Source organism: Sinocyclocheilus anshuiensis, unplaced genomic scaffold (assembly GCF_001515605.1).
Source record: "Sinocyclocheilus anshuiensis isolate Anshui unplaced genomic scaffold, SAMN03320099.WGS_v1.1 scaffold1401, whole genome shotgun sequence".
Lineage (NCBI taxonomy): Eukaryota > Metazoa > Chordata > Actinopteri > Cypriniformes > Cyprinidae > Sinocyclocheilus > Sinocyclocheilus anshuiensis.
The window spans coordinates 18,321-35,215 of NW_015552627.1; the positions used below are offsets into that span (position 1 = coordinate 18,321).

Consider the following 16,895-nt stretch of genomic DNA (forward strand, 5'->3'; position numbering starts at 1 on the left):
GACCAATTAGACACTGTCTTAGCTCGGGGTGTTGCTATATTCCTCCTCCCAATTCATAAATCAAATGTTATCTCATCAGTCACATGGTCCGAGTTTTCCCGCTCTTGCAGAGTATAATTTTGGACATGATTTCTATAACAAGAATATGATACATTTGACAAAGAATTGATTGGAAGAAACGTTTCAAGCAAGAAGATTCAAACACACACATACTAAACATGAATATGAAGTTATTCAATAGTTATTAAAAAGACATACACAATATGTGATTAAAACATGATAGTCTAATGTGTGGGTTAGATACATAATATGGAGTTATGCATAGAAATGATTAGTTGCTCACAAGTCCTTTTAGTGTCATTTAGATGCATATTTACATGGAAAGGCAGTTTCTGTGCCATTCTGTGGATGTATGTGGACATGTTCTGTGAAGACCAGAGAGGTTAAAAAGGTCTCCTAAGGAATCTCAGTCTGTTCTTTGTCTTCTAGGTGGGGGAAAGTCAATCCAAAGAGCTCGTGACCAGTGATTGCTATCACTGGTTTACATGTGATGGTCACGCTGTGCATCTCTTTGACCATTAATCTTGATAACTTGCCCCAAAATTGACAATCTCCTTGGAATTGTCAATAAGTGTTCTTTTGTTTAAATGCTGTGAGCTACTCAAAGCTGCTAGTTGATGGACTTGCTTCAGGCTTGTGGTGCCAAGATCTGATTTACGAACATCCTGTGTCTTGGGCCTTTCTGTGGAATTCGGCTCCTTGTGTTTCAACCATGTTCTTGATGGAATCTTAAATTGTCTGATTCGGTCTGATACCCTACATGACCATTTGACCTTTAAGGCTTAATATTGTAAAATGTATGACATTTGAAGACTTTAATCTGCAAGTAAACAGACAATGTTTCAGCAAAGTTGTTTCACAAAGTTGAAATCTTAAATGCATGAATGTTTTGCCAATCAATACATATTCAGGGCTTTACCAACCCGACCAAGAACAGAAAAAGTGAAGGAATATAGTTTTTTTTCATGAGGAGGCAATTAGATGCTCACGGAAAAGATGAGTTTTGAGTTGTTTCTTAAAGATTGTGAGGGATTTGGCTGTCCGGATGGAGTTAGGTAGGTAATTCCACCAACAGGGTATGGTGAAAGAGAACGTCCTGGAGAGAGATTTTGTGCCTCTCTGCAATGGGACCATGAGCTGCCACTCGTTTACTGTAGATGCTTAGAAGAGGCTTCTGGAGGGGATGTAGATGCTTAGAAGAGAGTGGAGGAAGGAGGTTGCGGAGCCCGTGGCTGTTCTGTAGGCAAGCACCAATGACTTGAATTTGATGCAAGCTGCGATTGGTAGCCAGTGCGGAGAGATGAGAAGTGGTGTGACATGGGCCCTCTTGGGCTCATTGAAAACAAGACGTGCTGCTGCATTTTGAATCATATGCAGAGGTCTGATTGCACATGTTGGGAGTCCAGCCAGAAGAGCATTGCACTAGTCCAGCCTATAAATGACAAGGGCCTGGACGAGAAGCTGTGTTGCATGTTCTGTTATGAAGGGTCTGATCTTCCTGATGTTGTGTAGTGCAAACCTGCATGATCGTGCTGTTTTTGCAGTATGCTCTTTAAAGGTCAGCTGATCATCAAGGACCACCCCAAGATTCCTGGCTGAACCCGATGGGCTTATCGTTGATGAGCTTAGTTGGATGGTAAACTGGTGCTGAACTGATGGAGTGGCAGGGAAGATGAGAAGCTCTGTCTTTGCCAGGTTGAGTTGCAGGTGATGTTCTTTCATCCATGCTGAGATGTCCGTCAGGCAGTTTGAGATCTGAGCAGGTACCGTTGGATCATCTGGTTGAAATAAGAGGTAGAGCTGCATGTCATCAGCATAGCAATGGTATGAAAAACCATGTGCCTGAATGATGGGTCCCAGTGATGTAGTGTATATAGAGAAGAGGAGGGGTCCAAGAACTGATCCCAGAGGAACCCCAGTGACCAGTTGATGTGATTTGGATACCTCTCCTCCCCAAGACACCCTGAAGGACCTACCTGTGAGGAAAGACTCAAACCAGTGGAGTGCAGTTCTGGTGATGCCCAGTGATGAGAGGGTGGACAGAAGGATTTGATGATTAACAGCGTCAAATGCAGCAGATAGATCTAGCAGAATGAGTACTGAAGATTTGGACTCAGCTCTTGCACTCTGTAGCGCTTCAGTGACTAAAAGCAAGGCGGTTTCAGTTGAATGGCCACTTTTGAATCCAGATTGGTTGTTGTCCAGCAGGTTGTTCTGTGAGAGGAAGGAAGACACTTGGTTGAACACAACGCGTTCAAGTGATTTTGCTATGAATGGGAGGAGAGAGATGGGTCTGTAGCTCTCAATAAGTGAAGCGTCTAGTGTGGTTTTTTTAAGCAGTGGGGTTACCCGAGCCTGCTTGAATGCAGTGGGGAAAATGCCTGTGAGAAGAGATGAGTTGATGATGTGTGTGAGTGAAGGCATACAGTGGGGCAAATATTTATTTGATCCCCTGCTGATTTTGTAAGTGTGCCCACTTACAAAGAAATGGTCTGTAATTTTTATGGTAGGTTTATTTTAACGGATAGAGACAGAATATCAACCAAAAAATCCAGAAAAAAATAATTCATTGAATTACAGTATGCTTTTAGATCATCAGATACTGGTTGCAACCAGTTCCAATTTAAATCACCGATCAGGACTAATTCTTTAGGGTCTAGATCTGATATAATCTGTGTCAAGGAAGATAAGGTTTCATTTACTGCTGAAGGTGGCCTATAGCATCCAACTAAAGTAATATTGCAGGTTTTAGAAACCTCAATATTTAAAGCTAAAAGATCAAATTGATTTTTCAATGATTTAGATAACAGCATATTCATACTACATTTAGTTTTAATAAAAACTGCAACTCCACCTCCTCTATTAGATCGATCAGCCCTATTTCAGTGAGTGAAATAAGTATTTGATCACCTACCAACCAGCAAGAATTCTGGCTCGCACAGATTGGTTATGTGCCCATGTGGAACACAGATTAGTCCTGCCACTTTAAGAATTTGATCCTAATGTCAGCTCGTTAGGTGTATAAGACATCTGTCCACACAATCTGTATCTTCCATTCCAACCTCTCCCACCGCAATGGGCAAGAACAAAGAGCTGTCAAAGGATGTCAGAGACAAGATTGTAGATCAGCACAAGGCTGGAATGGGCTAAAAGACCATCAGCAAGAAGCTTGGTGAGGAGACAACTGTTGGTGTGATTATTCGGAAATGGAAGAAATACAAAACAAACAATCAATCGGCCTTGGTCTGGAGCACCGTGCAAGATCTTGCCTCATGGGGTAAGGATGATCATGAGAAAGGTGAGGGATCAGCCCCGAACTACACGGGAGGAGCTTGTTAATGATTTTAAGGCAGTTGGGACCACAGTCACCAAGCGAAACATTGGTAACACATTACTACGCAATGGACTGAACTCCTGCAGCGCCCGCAAGGTCCCCCTGCTCAAGAAGGCACATGTACAGGCCTGTTTAAAGTTTGCCAAAGAACATCAAAATGTTTCAGAGAAGGCTTGGGAGAAAGTGCTGTGGTCAGATGAGACCAAAATTGAGCTCTTTGGCATTAACTCGACTCGCCGTGTTTGGAGGGAGTGAAATGACCCCAAGAACACCATCCCTACAGTCAAGCACGGAGATGGCAACATTATGCTTTGGGGCTGTTTTTCTGCTAAGGGTACAGGATGTGTTGAGGGGCAAATAGACGGGGCCATGTACTGTAAAATCTTGGACGAGAACCTCAGCCAGAACACGGGTCATGGGTCATGGGTCATGGGTCATGGATGGGTCTTCCAGCATGACAATGACCCGAAACATACCGCCAAGGCAACAAAGGAGTGGCTCAAGAAGAAGCACACTAAGGTCATGGAGTGGCCTAGACAGTCTCCAGACCTCAATCCTATAGGAAATCTGTGGAGGGAGCTGAAACTTCGAGTTGCCAAACGACAGCCAAGAAACCTTAAGGATTTAGAGAGACTCTGTAAAGAGGAGTGGAACAAAATCCCTCCTGAGATGTGTGTAAACCTGGTGACCAACTACAAAATATAGTTAATACTTAGAATATGTGAATAACTTAATTTTGAAAAAAAAAAAGTCAGATAGAATCTTATAATTCCAAGGTGACGATTTGACTCCGAGTCAAAGCAGTAGTTTGAGAATTTTTCTACAAAAAAAATGTAAACTAGCCCAACTGAATAAGAATATTTAAAATGTAAGATTAGATGTTTTATCAGGCTATTATTATTTTTACATTTAGATACCTATGTATGTCAGAAGGCCATGTGACAGTAAAGACATTGGGAGTTCAGGGTTTTCATCTTGAGGTTTTGCTTAAAATAAATATCTACTAAAAACAAGCAAGCAATGTACAGCAAATAAACAAAATATGAGCAGAAAGGAAAGTTAACTAGTAATTTCAAAGTTTTAGTTGCCTTTCCTTGCCATGTACAAATAATTTTCCAAACTTTTTTCTGCAGTGTTTTAGCAAAGCGCACTGTTATTTTGCTGCGCACTGTGCCTCTGTTGTTAAAATAACATCTGTAGTTTTTGTAAAGCTTTATGTCTTTAGCGGGGGAGAGAAGCAATGATATATGAATGAATATATTAGAGGGTATAACGTGGTGTGTACAGCTCTGTCATTTTGACATGCTGCTCACTTTAAACAGTAGAAATGGTCTCACAATCCGGTTGGAACCAAGCCAGGATCCAGAACCAGACCGTAGTCTGCTATTTGAGGACCCATGGATTAGATCTTGAACTAGATCTAGAAATTGCTTGCCATTTTTGAATGCAGTATGCATTACAAAGTCAGTGAACAGAATGGCGGTGTTGCAGTAGAACCAGTTTTAAATGGCAAGGTTTCCTGTGGAATATATTCCCATGTATTAGACCAACCTCTTGTGCAGTGTTTTGTCTTTACAGATTGATATCAAATGCTTTGCTTTCAGTGCTTTATGGTACAAATTTACACAATACATTGTTGTCCACTGTCATCTGTATACGGTTGAATATAACACATCAATAGAACAAAGTACTGTAAGTCCATAACACTGTGTCAAACAGCCGGGTAGGCAGTCCTAACAGCAGCCAGTCCAAAAGGGCAGAAAGAATCCAAAAGTCTGATGAGCAGAGGAATCAGAAGCCGTGCACACAGACAACAGTGCATAGACAGCCAGCTCAAGACAGAAGTCAGCAACATGCAAGGGTCAGTAACCAGTGAGCAGTCCAAACTGGTGGTTAGAGCCAAGAGGAAGTTAGAACAGCAACCAGACATGTAATCAAGGAACAATACTGAAGAGGGCAGACTGAAGTCAGGTGAATGCTGGCAGCACAGACTCCACTGTAAAGACAGTGGAAAATACACAAAGACAATACCACAAACACTCAGGCACAATTTGTGCTGTCTAGCTCTCAGCCTTCAGTCATGTCTATTTATTGGTTTTGTCTTTGTGTACTTTTGCAACATACACAATCCAGCAAACACAAGAGGAAAAGAAGCACAATATAGAGAGGTAAGCATATGAGGAACAGGTAAGTGCAACTGCCCAAGCAAAGACTAGACACATACTAAAGTGTGGTAAAGGGAAAACAAGGAGGCAGGACAAGAGGAGTCCATACATGGCCAACACAGACAAAGCTAAGTACTCTAACACAAGACAAACATAAATACTCGAAATAAGGACAAAATGTGCAGGACTGCCAAAGCTAATTATGTAGGTTTTTTTTTTTTTTTCATTTATCTCTGTATCTACAATAGGAAAGGCATCATTTTTCATGTATCTGCATATTTTTGAGTAGTCTTTTTTACTGCAATCAAAGATGTGATTCAGCACTGAAAGCTGAGTATCTTTAATCATAGTGGTTTTTTAAGGCTGCATACTGATATGTAGAGAACAATGTAATAAATTACTTTTTTTTTCTTTTCAGGAAAGGTGACTATGAGGACTGAGACAGGGCCTGGGACTGAGGTGACACCCCAACATAAGGGTACTGAAGTTACCATTCCAGAGTCAGACTCAGATGGTAAAATGGCGAAAGAGGTAGGGAATTGTTTAAATGTCCAACTAATATTTTAAACATTTGTTCATTTATTTTTTCTTTGAAAATGTGTACATCAAACCAAAGTCAGTGTAGTCAACCAACATGCAGGAAACCATCTGACAAGAAAACCACAAGACAGATGACATGACAAAGAGTACCCACTCCTGTAGACTCGCATGACTGCCTAATTGACAGTTTTTTCAACAACAAAAAAAAAGAAAGAAAGAAAGAAAATATTTTAGTGATTAACAGTTGTGAAAAAAATATAATGTAATATAAACTGATATAATATAATATAAACTGATAATATATACTGATTATAGGATATTAAGCCTCATGATGACTCTGGAGATGTACATGATGCATCAGACAGAACAACGTCCAACAAGAGCCCAAGATCCCCTCAGAAAGGCTCCAAACGCTCCAAGACTGTTCCCTTTAAAGTCACACTTTTGGACAGTTCTATTTATGAAGAGAACATTGAGGTAAGTGAAAGAGTTGTTTCAGTGGTGTCCGCATGGCAGTTGTCTTTATGCTTCATGTGAAGCACTAAGAACCCTTTAATAAACTCATAAATCAACTGTTTTTGTCACTGACAACTTTGACTGGAATAATTTCTAAACTGAAACTACCATAGGTTATTATAAAATACACTTTCCCTCACAGGGATGTTTTAGTATGTACAAACTCAGTTTCCAAAAAGGTTTTGGAAAACCTTTTTGGAAAAACTCCAAAAAACATTTTGGCAAATGCAATAAAAACAAGAAACAAGATATTTAACCTTTCTCCATTCTCTTGAACCTTTGTTTAACTGACAAAAGTATAAAGAAAATATTTCCATTTCCACTGTGCTTTGTAAATATGAAAACCTTTTTGAGTCTGATGTCTTCAAAACACTTAAAGAAAATTGGAACATATAACATTTATTTATACAATATAGTGTTTATACAGTACAGATTATTTCAAGGCAGCTTCACAGTATTACAGTTTCTTATTTGCTTTGGTACTATTTTCACAAGCAACTGTTACATTTTCAAAACCCTAAGTACTAATATCACAACAGATCATCAAAAGTGCAGTTTTTTCAAACATTTCAGTGTATTTTCAATTGTCTTAGTACAATACACACGATCACAAAGTATCCTTTTCACTACACAAAATAATTGTTTCATCTATATAAATGTTTCATTCACAGTTACTGACTTTCATAAAGCTCTTACTATCAAACTTTTCATTTGCATGTCTTCTCATTCAGTTTAATACATTTGTCTATTATTTAATCTAACTCATCTTAATGGTTAATCAGTGAATCATTTGGTGCATCTATAGATATAGTTTCTAAAGAACTTGTTGGCAATTCAGGGATAACCAAATGTAATGAATTTTTTTTTGCACTATAAGTGATTTATCTTAGATGACAACCACTATTGTGTGTGTGTGTGTGTGTGTGTGTGTGTGTGTGTGTGTGTGTGTGTGTGTGTGTGTGCGCGTGCGCGTGTGCGCGTGCGCGTGTGTGTGTGGTTCAGGTAAACCCTGAACCAAAACAAAATGTCCCCACAAAGAAGGCAATATCTGAAATCCTTGTCCTTGTGGGAGATTTTTTTTTCTATGAGAAAAAACATAATTTTCATAAGGGTAGGTTTAGGAGTAGGGTTAGTGTAGGGGGATAGAATATTTGTACAATATAAAATGCATTGCTCCTATGGAATGTCACTATTATGATAGAAATACCTCTGTGTGTGTGTGTGTGTGTGTGTGTGTGCAAGCAAAACTTGACAAAATCACCAAAAACCTCCCTTTGAGGACGTCCTCATTTGTAAAGCTGTGTGTTTTGCAATTTGTGAACATACGGCGGGATACAAGGGAGAGAAATTTATCAGAGATGTATCAGTAGAAGGGAGACAGATGGCCTCAAATACAGCATTTTACATTACATTCTGCCATGTGATACTGTATAGTCTTTAGCATGGTAGAGACTGCTCATTACTATAACTCACCTTTCATCTGATAAGTTCAGTTACAGTCATATGTCATACTGCATTGACAATAAACTTTGTTCTAGCACCAAACCTTATGGCCATGTCATACCTTCATCACACCTTTTGATACAGTAACACACTGTATAAATACTTTTACAAACATTATGGATTTTATGTGAGTTTTGCAAGCTAGGTAATGTAAGTGTATTTTCTAACATGACAGTTATTGCCTCTATTACTAATTATTTCAGCAACAAAGGTGATTTGAAACAAGTATCTTGCATTGTTTGCTCTTGAATTAACTGATTGTTAAAAGTACTAAGTTGAAAGAAGATTTTACTGTTGTGTTTTGGTGATTAAACCAAATGTCCTCAATACATATCACAATGATCTTGTGTTCTGAAACAATGATTATGTGGAATGAAAATATGCGCAACTACAAAGAAATCATGAGATCAGGTTTTGAAAGAATGACTAGTGGTGTTAAAGGTGTGATCAGTTTAAAGTTTTGTACTAAGAGTTTTAAAAATGTACACCTTACTTGTGAAAATAGTTTAAACCAATTTTTAAAAAACTGTAAACCGGAAAATAACAGAATCAATGATTTTGAGTGTGTTGCAGGCATCAAATTCAATATTTAATTTTTTGAATTAAGAAAACTTAATTAAATTGGTCAGTGAAAACACTGGAAATATTTTCTTTGTAAATGTGTAAATATTTTCATTTATACTATTTTCACAAGAAAGGTGGATATTTTCAAAACTTTTAGTACAAAATTCCAAAGTGATTGAAATCCACACTTGTAACACCACTAGTCATTCTTTCAAAATCTGATCTCATGCTTTCATTACAATTACACATATTTTCATCCACTCAATCATTGTTTCAAAACATAAAATTATTGTAATATATATTGAGAACATTTGATTTAATCACCGAAACACAACATTGTGATCTTCTTTCAGTTTAGTACTTTTAACAATCAGTTCATTCAAGATCAAACAATGTAAAATCCATGTTTCAAATCACCTTTGTTGCTGAAATAATTACAATAATGCAGGCAATAATTGGCATAACTCACAAAATCCATAATGTTTGTAAAAGTATTTATACAGTGTGTTACTGTATCAAAAGGTACAATGATGAAGGTATGACATGGCCATAAAGTTTTGTGCTAGAACAGAGATTACTGTCAATGCAGTATGACATATGATTGAATTTATACTGTAACTGAACTTTTCAGATGAAAGGTGTGAAGGTGAGTTATAGTAATGTGCAGTCTCTACCATGGTAAAGACTATACAGTATCACATGGTATAATGTAATGTAAAATGCTGTATTTGATGCCATCTGTCTTCCTTATTCTGATACATCTCTGATCAATTTCTCTCCCTTGTATCCTGGTGTATGTTCACAAATTGCAAAACGCACAGTTTTACATACGAGGATGCCCTCAAAGGGAGGTTTTTGGTGATTTTGTGAGGTTTTGCTAAATTCTTGGTACCAATTTGTCCCCAAAATATGGTTAGTCACTTAAACACACAAAACACACACACACACACACACACACAAACAAACAAACACATGCATTCCAATCATTATGATGACATTCCTTAGGAACAATGGGTTTTATACTGTACAAATATTCAATACCCCTACATTAACCCTACTCCTAAACCTACTCTTACGAAAAAAAAAAAATACATATTAAGTTTTGTCCCCATAACATAGGGTTTACCTGAACCACACTCACACACTTACAAATAGTGGTTATCATCGAAGATTATAGTGATTATAAGATTTCACTTATAGTGCAAAAAAATAATTCATTACATTTGGTTATCCCTGAATTGCAAACAAGTTCTTTAGAAAATATATCTATTGAATCTGTATCTATAGATATCTAGAGATGCACCAAATGATTCACTGATTAACCATTAAGATGAATTAGATTAAATAATAGGCAAATTTATTAAACTGAATGAGAACACATGCAAATGAAAAGTTTGATAGTAAGAGCTTTATGAAAGACAGTTACTGTGAATTAAACATTAATATAGATGAAACAATTATTTTGTGTAGTAAAAAGGATACTTTGTGATTGTGTGTATTGTACTAAGACTAGGGATATGCCGGTATCAAATTTTCATGTTGCGATTAATTGATAATGCTTTTATCACGGTATACGATATTGAAATTTGGTTGCAAAAAATTGTCATAATACAGTATAACAGGTTTAATAACTTTTTTCTTGTAACAAAAATAACTGAACATTTAAATACAATAAGGCAATACACAAAAAAATTATAAAGTTTAAAATTTTACACAGATTAAAGTGCAAAAGAATTATAAACACCAATAGGTATCACTTTACTCCATCGGTGACAGAATGGAGAAAAAACCTTGGGAGAAACCAGGCTCAGTCGGGGGGCCAGTTCTCTTCTGGCCAGACGAACCAGCAGTTCAATTCCAGGCTGCAGCAAAGTCACATTGTGCAGAGGACTCAACTGGTTCCTGTGGTCTTGTCCCGGTGGCCATCTAGGAGACAAGGTCTTAATGAGAGGCTTAATAACAGCCAGTTTGAAAGGTTTTGGGGACATATCCTAATGACAATGACGAATTAATAATAGTCAGAAGAGGATCTATGACTTCGGGAAGCACCACTTTTAGGAGCTTAGATGGAATAGGGTCTAACATACATGTTTTTTTTTGTTGTTGTTTTTTTTATATTTTATTTTTGCTTTAGAACTGTAATAAAAAATACAAAACACAACATAAATGTTGTTGGTTTAGATTATTTAAAAAGTTTATACAATTCTTCCTCTCCTATAGTAGAGAATGAGTGGAATTGTTCCTCAGGGGATCCTCTATCTAAAATGCTAGAAAAGAGAGAGTCTATAGTTATAGCTAATCATCAAGTTGTTCTGAGGTATTGGATATGCTAAGGAAGTGAGATAAATCAGGAAGATTACTTACAAAGCATTCCTTTGTGGTAGAAGTGATGGTTCTACCATACTTGTAAGAAGGAGTAGAATTTACAGTTTTAGCTATATTAAGTTTGCACAAGACTAGATAATGATCTGAGATATCGTTGCTTGGCTGCATAATTTCAACACCATCAACATCAATTCCATGTGACAGTATTAAATCTAGAGTATGATTTCGATAATGAGTCGGTCCTGTCCTGACACGTGTTGTCTAACCCCAATAGAGTTCAGAATGACTATGAATGCTGACCCCAATGCATCATTTTCATTATCAACATGGATATTAAAATCACCAACAATTAAAACTATATCTGCAGCCAGCACTAACTCGGATATAAAATCAGCAAATTCTTTAATTAAGTCTGTATGGTGCCCTGGTGGCCTGTATACAGTAGCCAGCAAAAACATCACAGGGGATTTATCATTAACACTTGTTTCTCTGGATAATGTTATATGAAGCACCATTACTTCAAACGAGTTATACTTGAAGCCCCCGCCCTTCTGAAAATATTGTTAGAAATTGTAGCAACACCTCCCCCTTTACCTTATTAAATCGTTACTCTTAAATTGGTTTGGACGTTTTTTTGCATTTTCTAGTTCGGTGAACAGACACAGTCTCTATAGTGTGATATCAAGGTGAAAGGGTCTCTATGTGCTGAGAATTAACTGATTTTTGTGACGTGAGGCGTCTAGCAGACGGTCGGTTTAGCCAGTCTGTCTGCTCCCTGACCTGGGCCCCAGTTAGTCAAGTACAAACTTTAAGACTATGTGCCGTATATCTAGAGAGAAGAGCGGCACCACCCCAGGAAGGATGAAGACCATCTCGTTTCAACAGGTCAGGTCTGCCCCAAAAACTCATCCAATTGTCTATGAAACCTATGTTATTCTGCGGGCACCACTTAGACATCCAGCCATTGAGTGATGACAGTCTGCTATGTATCTCATCACTACGGTAAGCAGGGAGGGGATCAGAGCATATTAGAGTGTCTGACATCGTACTTGCAAGTTCACACACTTCTTTAATGTTATTTTTAGTGATCTCCGACTGGCGAAGTCGAACATCATTAGCGCCAGCGTGAATAAATATCGTACTGAATTTACGTTTAGCATTAGCCAGCACTTTTAAATTTGCCAAGATGTCAGGCGCTCTGGCTCCCGGTAAACATTGGACTATGGTGGCTGGTGTCTGTATTTTCACGTTCCATACAATAGAATCGCCAATAACTAGAGCACTTTGATCAGGTTTCTCAGTGGGGAGCGGTGTTTTGACCCACGATTATGCCGCCTCACAGTCACCCAGTCGCCCTGCTGTGGAGGCTCTGTAACCGGAAATGAACAATGTACAGGACTCCCTGAGCTAGTCGCATCCAAAGCCGTATCTAGTGCCCTCATATTCTTATTGTCCTCATTTAAAGTTTGGATGCGTGTCTCTAATTCTGAAATCTTCTCTATTTCCCTGCATTTATCACATGTGAATCCCTCAACGCCGACAGAGAGAGCTAAACTATACATGTGGCAAGTGGTGCAAACAACAATAGCAGGAGAAGAAGCCATTACTCACCGTGATTGATGAATGATTCTGACTTACCACTGTTGTTTGATGAACTCGTGAAAAAAAGGAGCGAGAGAGAAAAGAAACGGAGTGAGAAAAAGAAAAAGAAAACAGTAATAGACGCGAATGGAAATGTGAATGACAAGCTAACCGGCTAACGAATGCTAACGCACTGCATGTGCGCTACACTCGCGGTTTTAGAATAAAAGCGAACGATCAAATTAATCAGATTAGTTTGATAGATAATATCAGAAATATGGTGGGAATTAAGTTATATTTAGCCATTACTCACCGTGATTGATGAATGATTCTGACTTACCACTGTTGTTTGATGAACTCGTGAAAAAAAGGAGCGAGAGAGAAAAGAAACGGAGTGAGAAAAAGAAAAAGAAAACAGTAATAGACGCGAATGGAAATGTGAATGACAAGCTAACCGGCTAACGAATGCTAACGCACTGCATGTGCGCTACACTCGCGGTTTTAGAATAAAAGCGAACGATCAAATTAATCAGATTAGTAAATATGGTAGGAACCTAAGATTAATGAATGTTTAGAAGAATTTTTAATTTTTCATACACAAATCTAAATGGCTATTTAAATCATTTGAACACCTTTCATAAACAGAAAGCTGCTTTATTTACGGGGTTTCCGGGGTAACAGCTGCATTATGTTTAGCGCCATCTGCTGTCTGCATCTCTCACGTGTTTCGCCGTGCGCTTCTCATCCGTGCTTGTTTACATCAGAGTGCGCATGCGTCTTTGACGCAGCATAGAGCAGTGTTGTGCATTGTGACCAGTTGATGGGAAAAGTATTCTTAAAATGCATTCAAAATTCTGAATAATTTGTAAGTGGCAAGTGGTGCAAACAACAATAGCAGGAGAAGAAGCCATTACTCACCGTGATTGATGAATGATTCTGACTTACCACTGTTGTTTGATGAACTCGTGAAAAAAAGGAGCGAGAGAGAAAAGAAACGGAGTGAGAAAAAGAAAAAGAAAACAGTAATAGACGCGAATGGAAATGTGAATGACAAGCTAACCGGCTAACGAATGCTAACGCACTGCATGTGCGCTACACTCGCGGTTTTAGAATAAAAGCGAACGATCAAATTAATCAGATTAGTAAATATGGTAGGAACCTAAGATTAATGAATGTTTAGAAGAATTTTTAATTTTTCATACACAAATCTAAATGGCTATTTAAATCATTTGAACACCTTTCATAAACAGAAAGCTGCTTTATTTACGGGGTTTCCGGGGTAACAGCTGCATTATGTTTAGCGCCATCTGCTGTCTGCATCTCTCACGTGTTTCGCCGTGCGCTTCTCATCCGTGCTTGTTTACATCAGAGTGCGCATGCGTCTTTGACGCAGCATAGAGCAGTGTTGTGCATTGTGACCAGTTGATGGGAAAAGTATTCTTAAAATGCATAAAAAATTCGGAATAATTTGTAATAAATAATTATTCTCTGTATTTTGAAGTGCCCACGATAACAATATCGTGCATATTCATTATCGTGATATACCGCATTACCGAATACCGGCACATGTCTAACTGAAAAATACTACACTTTTGATGATCAGTTGTGATATTATAACTAAAGAGTTTTGAAAATGTAACAGTTGCTTGTGAAAATAGTACCAAAGCGAAAAAAAACTGCAAGACAATTGAAAATATGCTGAAATGTTTCAAAAAACTGCACTTTTGATGATCTGTTGTGATATTAGTACTAAGAGTTTTGAAAATGTAACAGTTGCTTGTGAAAATAGTACCAAAGCGAATTTTAAAAAAAGTAAAATTACACACTCGAGTATCTGATGTTAAAGCTGATAAATTACTGACTCCAGCATGGCCCATTATAATACACAAAACATCTGCATTTTCAACAAAACTTTAATCTCCTCATGCCTATTGAAGCAAAACGAGAAGTTCTTCAAACAATGCCACCAATAAAAACTCATGTAAGAGAGAGCGCCCTCCATATGTTTCTGAGGCTGTTTTGATGTTGCTAGGGAAACAAGTTGCCTGCAACAAGCATCTGCTGCAACTATAAAGATGTGCTTTTTTTGGGTGATTATGCCAGGAGGAATACATTTATTTTACCAAAATACTGAAAAATAATCTAAAACAGTCCCACAGTTATTGGAAAATAGAATCTGATATTTTGTTGTTGTTAAAGTTATTGCTGTGGTACTGTCGCGTCTTCTTCGCTTAACAAGCAATAATGACTCGTGACGACTTGAATTAAAAACAAAAGAACTGTAGTAAATCAGCTCAAAAGGGAAATATTTATGACTAATTATAACTGGTTATGATTAATAATAAATATTTAGATTAGATCTTAGAATTAACTGTAGCAGAATCAATATTACAATTATTTGATCTGTCCGTCCACCGAGCAGACAATATAATCATTTATCAATTCAAGGAAAGATTATTTTCCTGGCCAAGGAAAGTAGCTTTCCTTCTTTGTGTGCTAGCAGTAATTTAGCATGTAGCAAGGGATCAACATTCAGTGACTTCGAATTGTGAGCAGCGCACAGAGACAATCAGTTGTGAATATAAGGGATTTAATAAATGAAACTATATCTAACATATAACTAAACTAAGCACAACACATATATACAGAATGAAGGAAAGTAACGAAGAGAGAGAGAAAAGTAAAAGAATGGCAGTATTTCACATCAATTAACCACAACCTAATGAGAATCATCAAAGAATCAAAAATCACCTTAAAAAAGGGGATCACACTTAAACCCGCATCTAAATAGTTGTAAATGGGTACTTGCATTGGCTTCGATTGCTGAACGAGATTCCTGATGCGGTAGACAATGGCTCTTGAGTTCTCTTAGAAGTGAGCTGGAAGTTTTCTTTGTCTTCTTCTGAAGATAGGAAAGTCCACTGCGGATGAAGTTACTTGAAGATAAAAACTGCCGGAAAATCAAACTCCAGAGGAGAGTCTTGAGAAGTCTTAGTGTCGTCTCAAAATAAGAGGTTTTTCTGAGCAAAGATCATTTCGAGCAAATGACTTTTGAGGGTTTCTATTCACATGCAACTTTGGGTGGAATAGCCAATACCAGGCGTCATTTACTTGTCTTTGGAAACTGTTTGAAGTCAGTTGGGGAGATGATAGGGGTAGACTGCTTAGCATCTCCTTGATAGTGGGGATAATTATTTGGCAATTTAGCACCTATATAAATGCATGATCTGTGGCCAGGACTGTAATTTATATGCAAATGTCAAAGGCTAAAAGGGGTCTCTTAAGCCATAAACCCCAAAGACCATCCATGATTTTAAGCAGACGCTATAGCCCCCCTTTTGGCTGACGAAGTTCACCTGCACACATCGTCAGACAACAGTTTTCATGATGGTCGGACAGCAGGTGGATCATGATGATCGGATGGCAGGTGGATCATGATGGCTAGATGGCAGGTGGATCCTGAAGGCAGATGCTTGGACTGGCTAAGACAGTCTTTTGTTTTGAGAACTGCAGCGTGCCTAGTTTGAAAACTGGTTCTTTCTGTCCCCGGCTCAGCGTGATCCGATATGCGTCAGGGGAGAGTTTGTCCACAATCTCATGCGGTCCTGTCCAGTGTGGCAGAAACTTATTTGATAGCCGATGAGAGGATGTCTGAGGAGGCTGTGCGTAGCTGTAGTACCAGACCCTGTCGCCCACATCCAGTTCTTTGTGTGACGCCTTCCGGTCGTAGTATGCTTTCTGGCCTTCTGCGCTCTTTTGGAGTCGTTGTTGGGCAAAAGCAAATGTGGTTCTCAAATGCCGGTGTAGTTCATCAACGTATTGATGAGTGGTGTAGGTGGTGACAAGGTTGATCTGCAGGGTTATGAGAATAGCCGCTATCTCAGCATATTGTGATAATTGTGTACCCAGCTTGAAGTGTTGTGGTGGGAAAGGTCGATCATTTAGCCAGAGAACACCAGCACCTGCCTTTAAGATACCCTCGTGGTTGTAGGAACATCCATCGACGTAGGCTGTGGGCATGCCTTGGCAGACGTGCTCCGATGTAATTGGAGAATCTCTGGATGGCCCATACAGTACACAGCAGGGCTTTCTCACAGTCTGAGTATTTGCACTCTGGGTGAAGAAGAGTCTTGCTGGCATATGCGACCCCTCTTTTGTCCTGGTCATGCCGTTGGTATATACCAGCGCTGAGGCAGTGGCTGGAGAGTCCAGCGTCCAAGTAGAACTCCTTCTGTGGATCTGGGTAAGCCAGACATGGAGCAATGCACAGATGTTGTTTCAGCTCATTCATGGCATTTTGCTGATCG

At 38.5% G+C, this 16,895-nt stretch overlaps 1 protein-coding gene across 2 annotated transcripts in view; it reads left to right on the top strand.

Annotated features, from left to right (window-relative positions):
* LOC107666579 (band 4.1-like protein 1) overlaps window positions 1-16,895 on the top strand; it is a 193,851-nt gene that overhangs the window by 12,746 nt on the left and 164,210 nt on the right. For both annotated transcript variants that reach the window (XM_016457986.1, XM_016457988.1), the window contains exons 2-3: window positions 5,978-6,090; window positions 6,415-6,576. In XM_016457986.1, coding sequence (XP_016313472.1) covers window positions 5,989-6,090; window positions 6,415-6,576 — 264 coding nt within the window. In that variant the 5' untranslated portion in view covers window positions 5,978-5,988. The remainder of the gene's footprint in view (window positions 1-5,977; window positions 6,091-6,414; window positions 6,577-16,895) is intronic.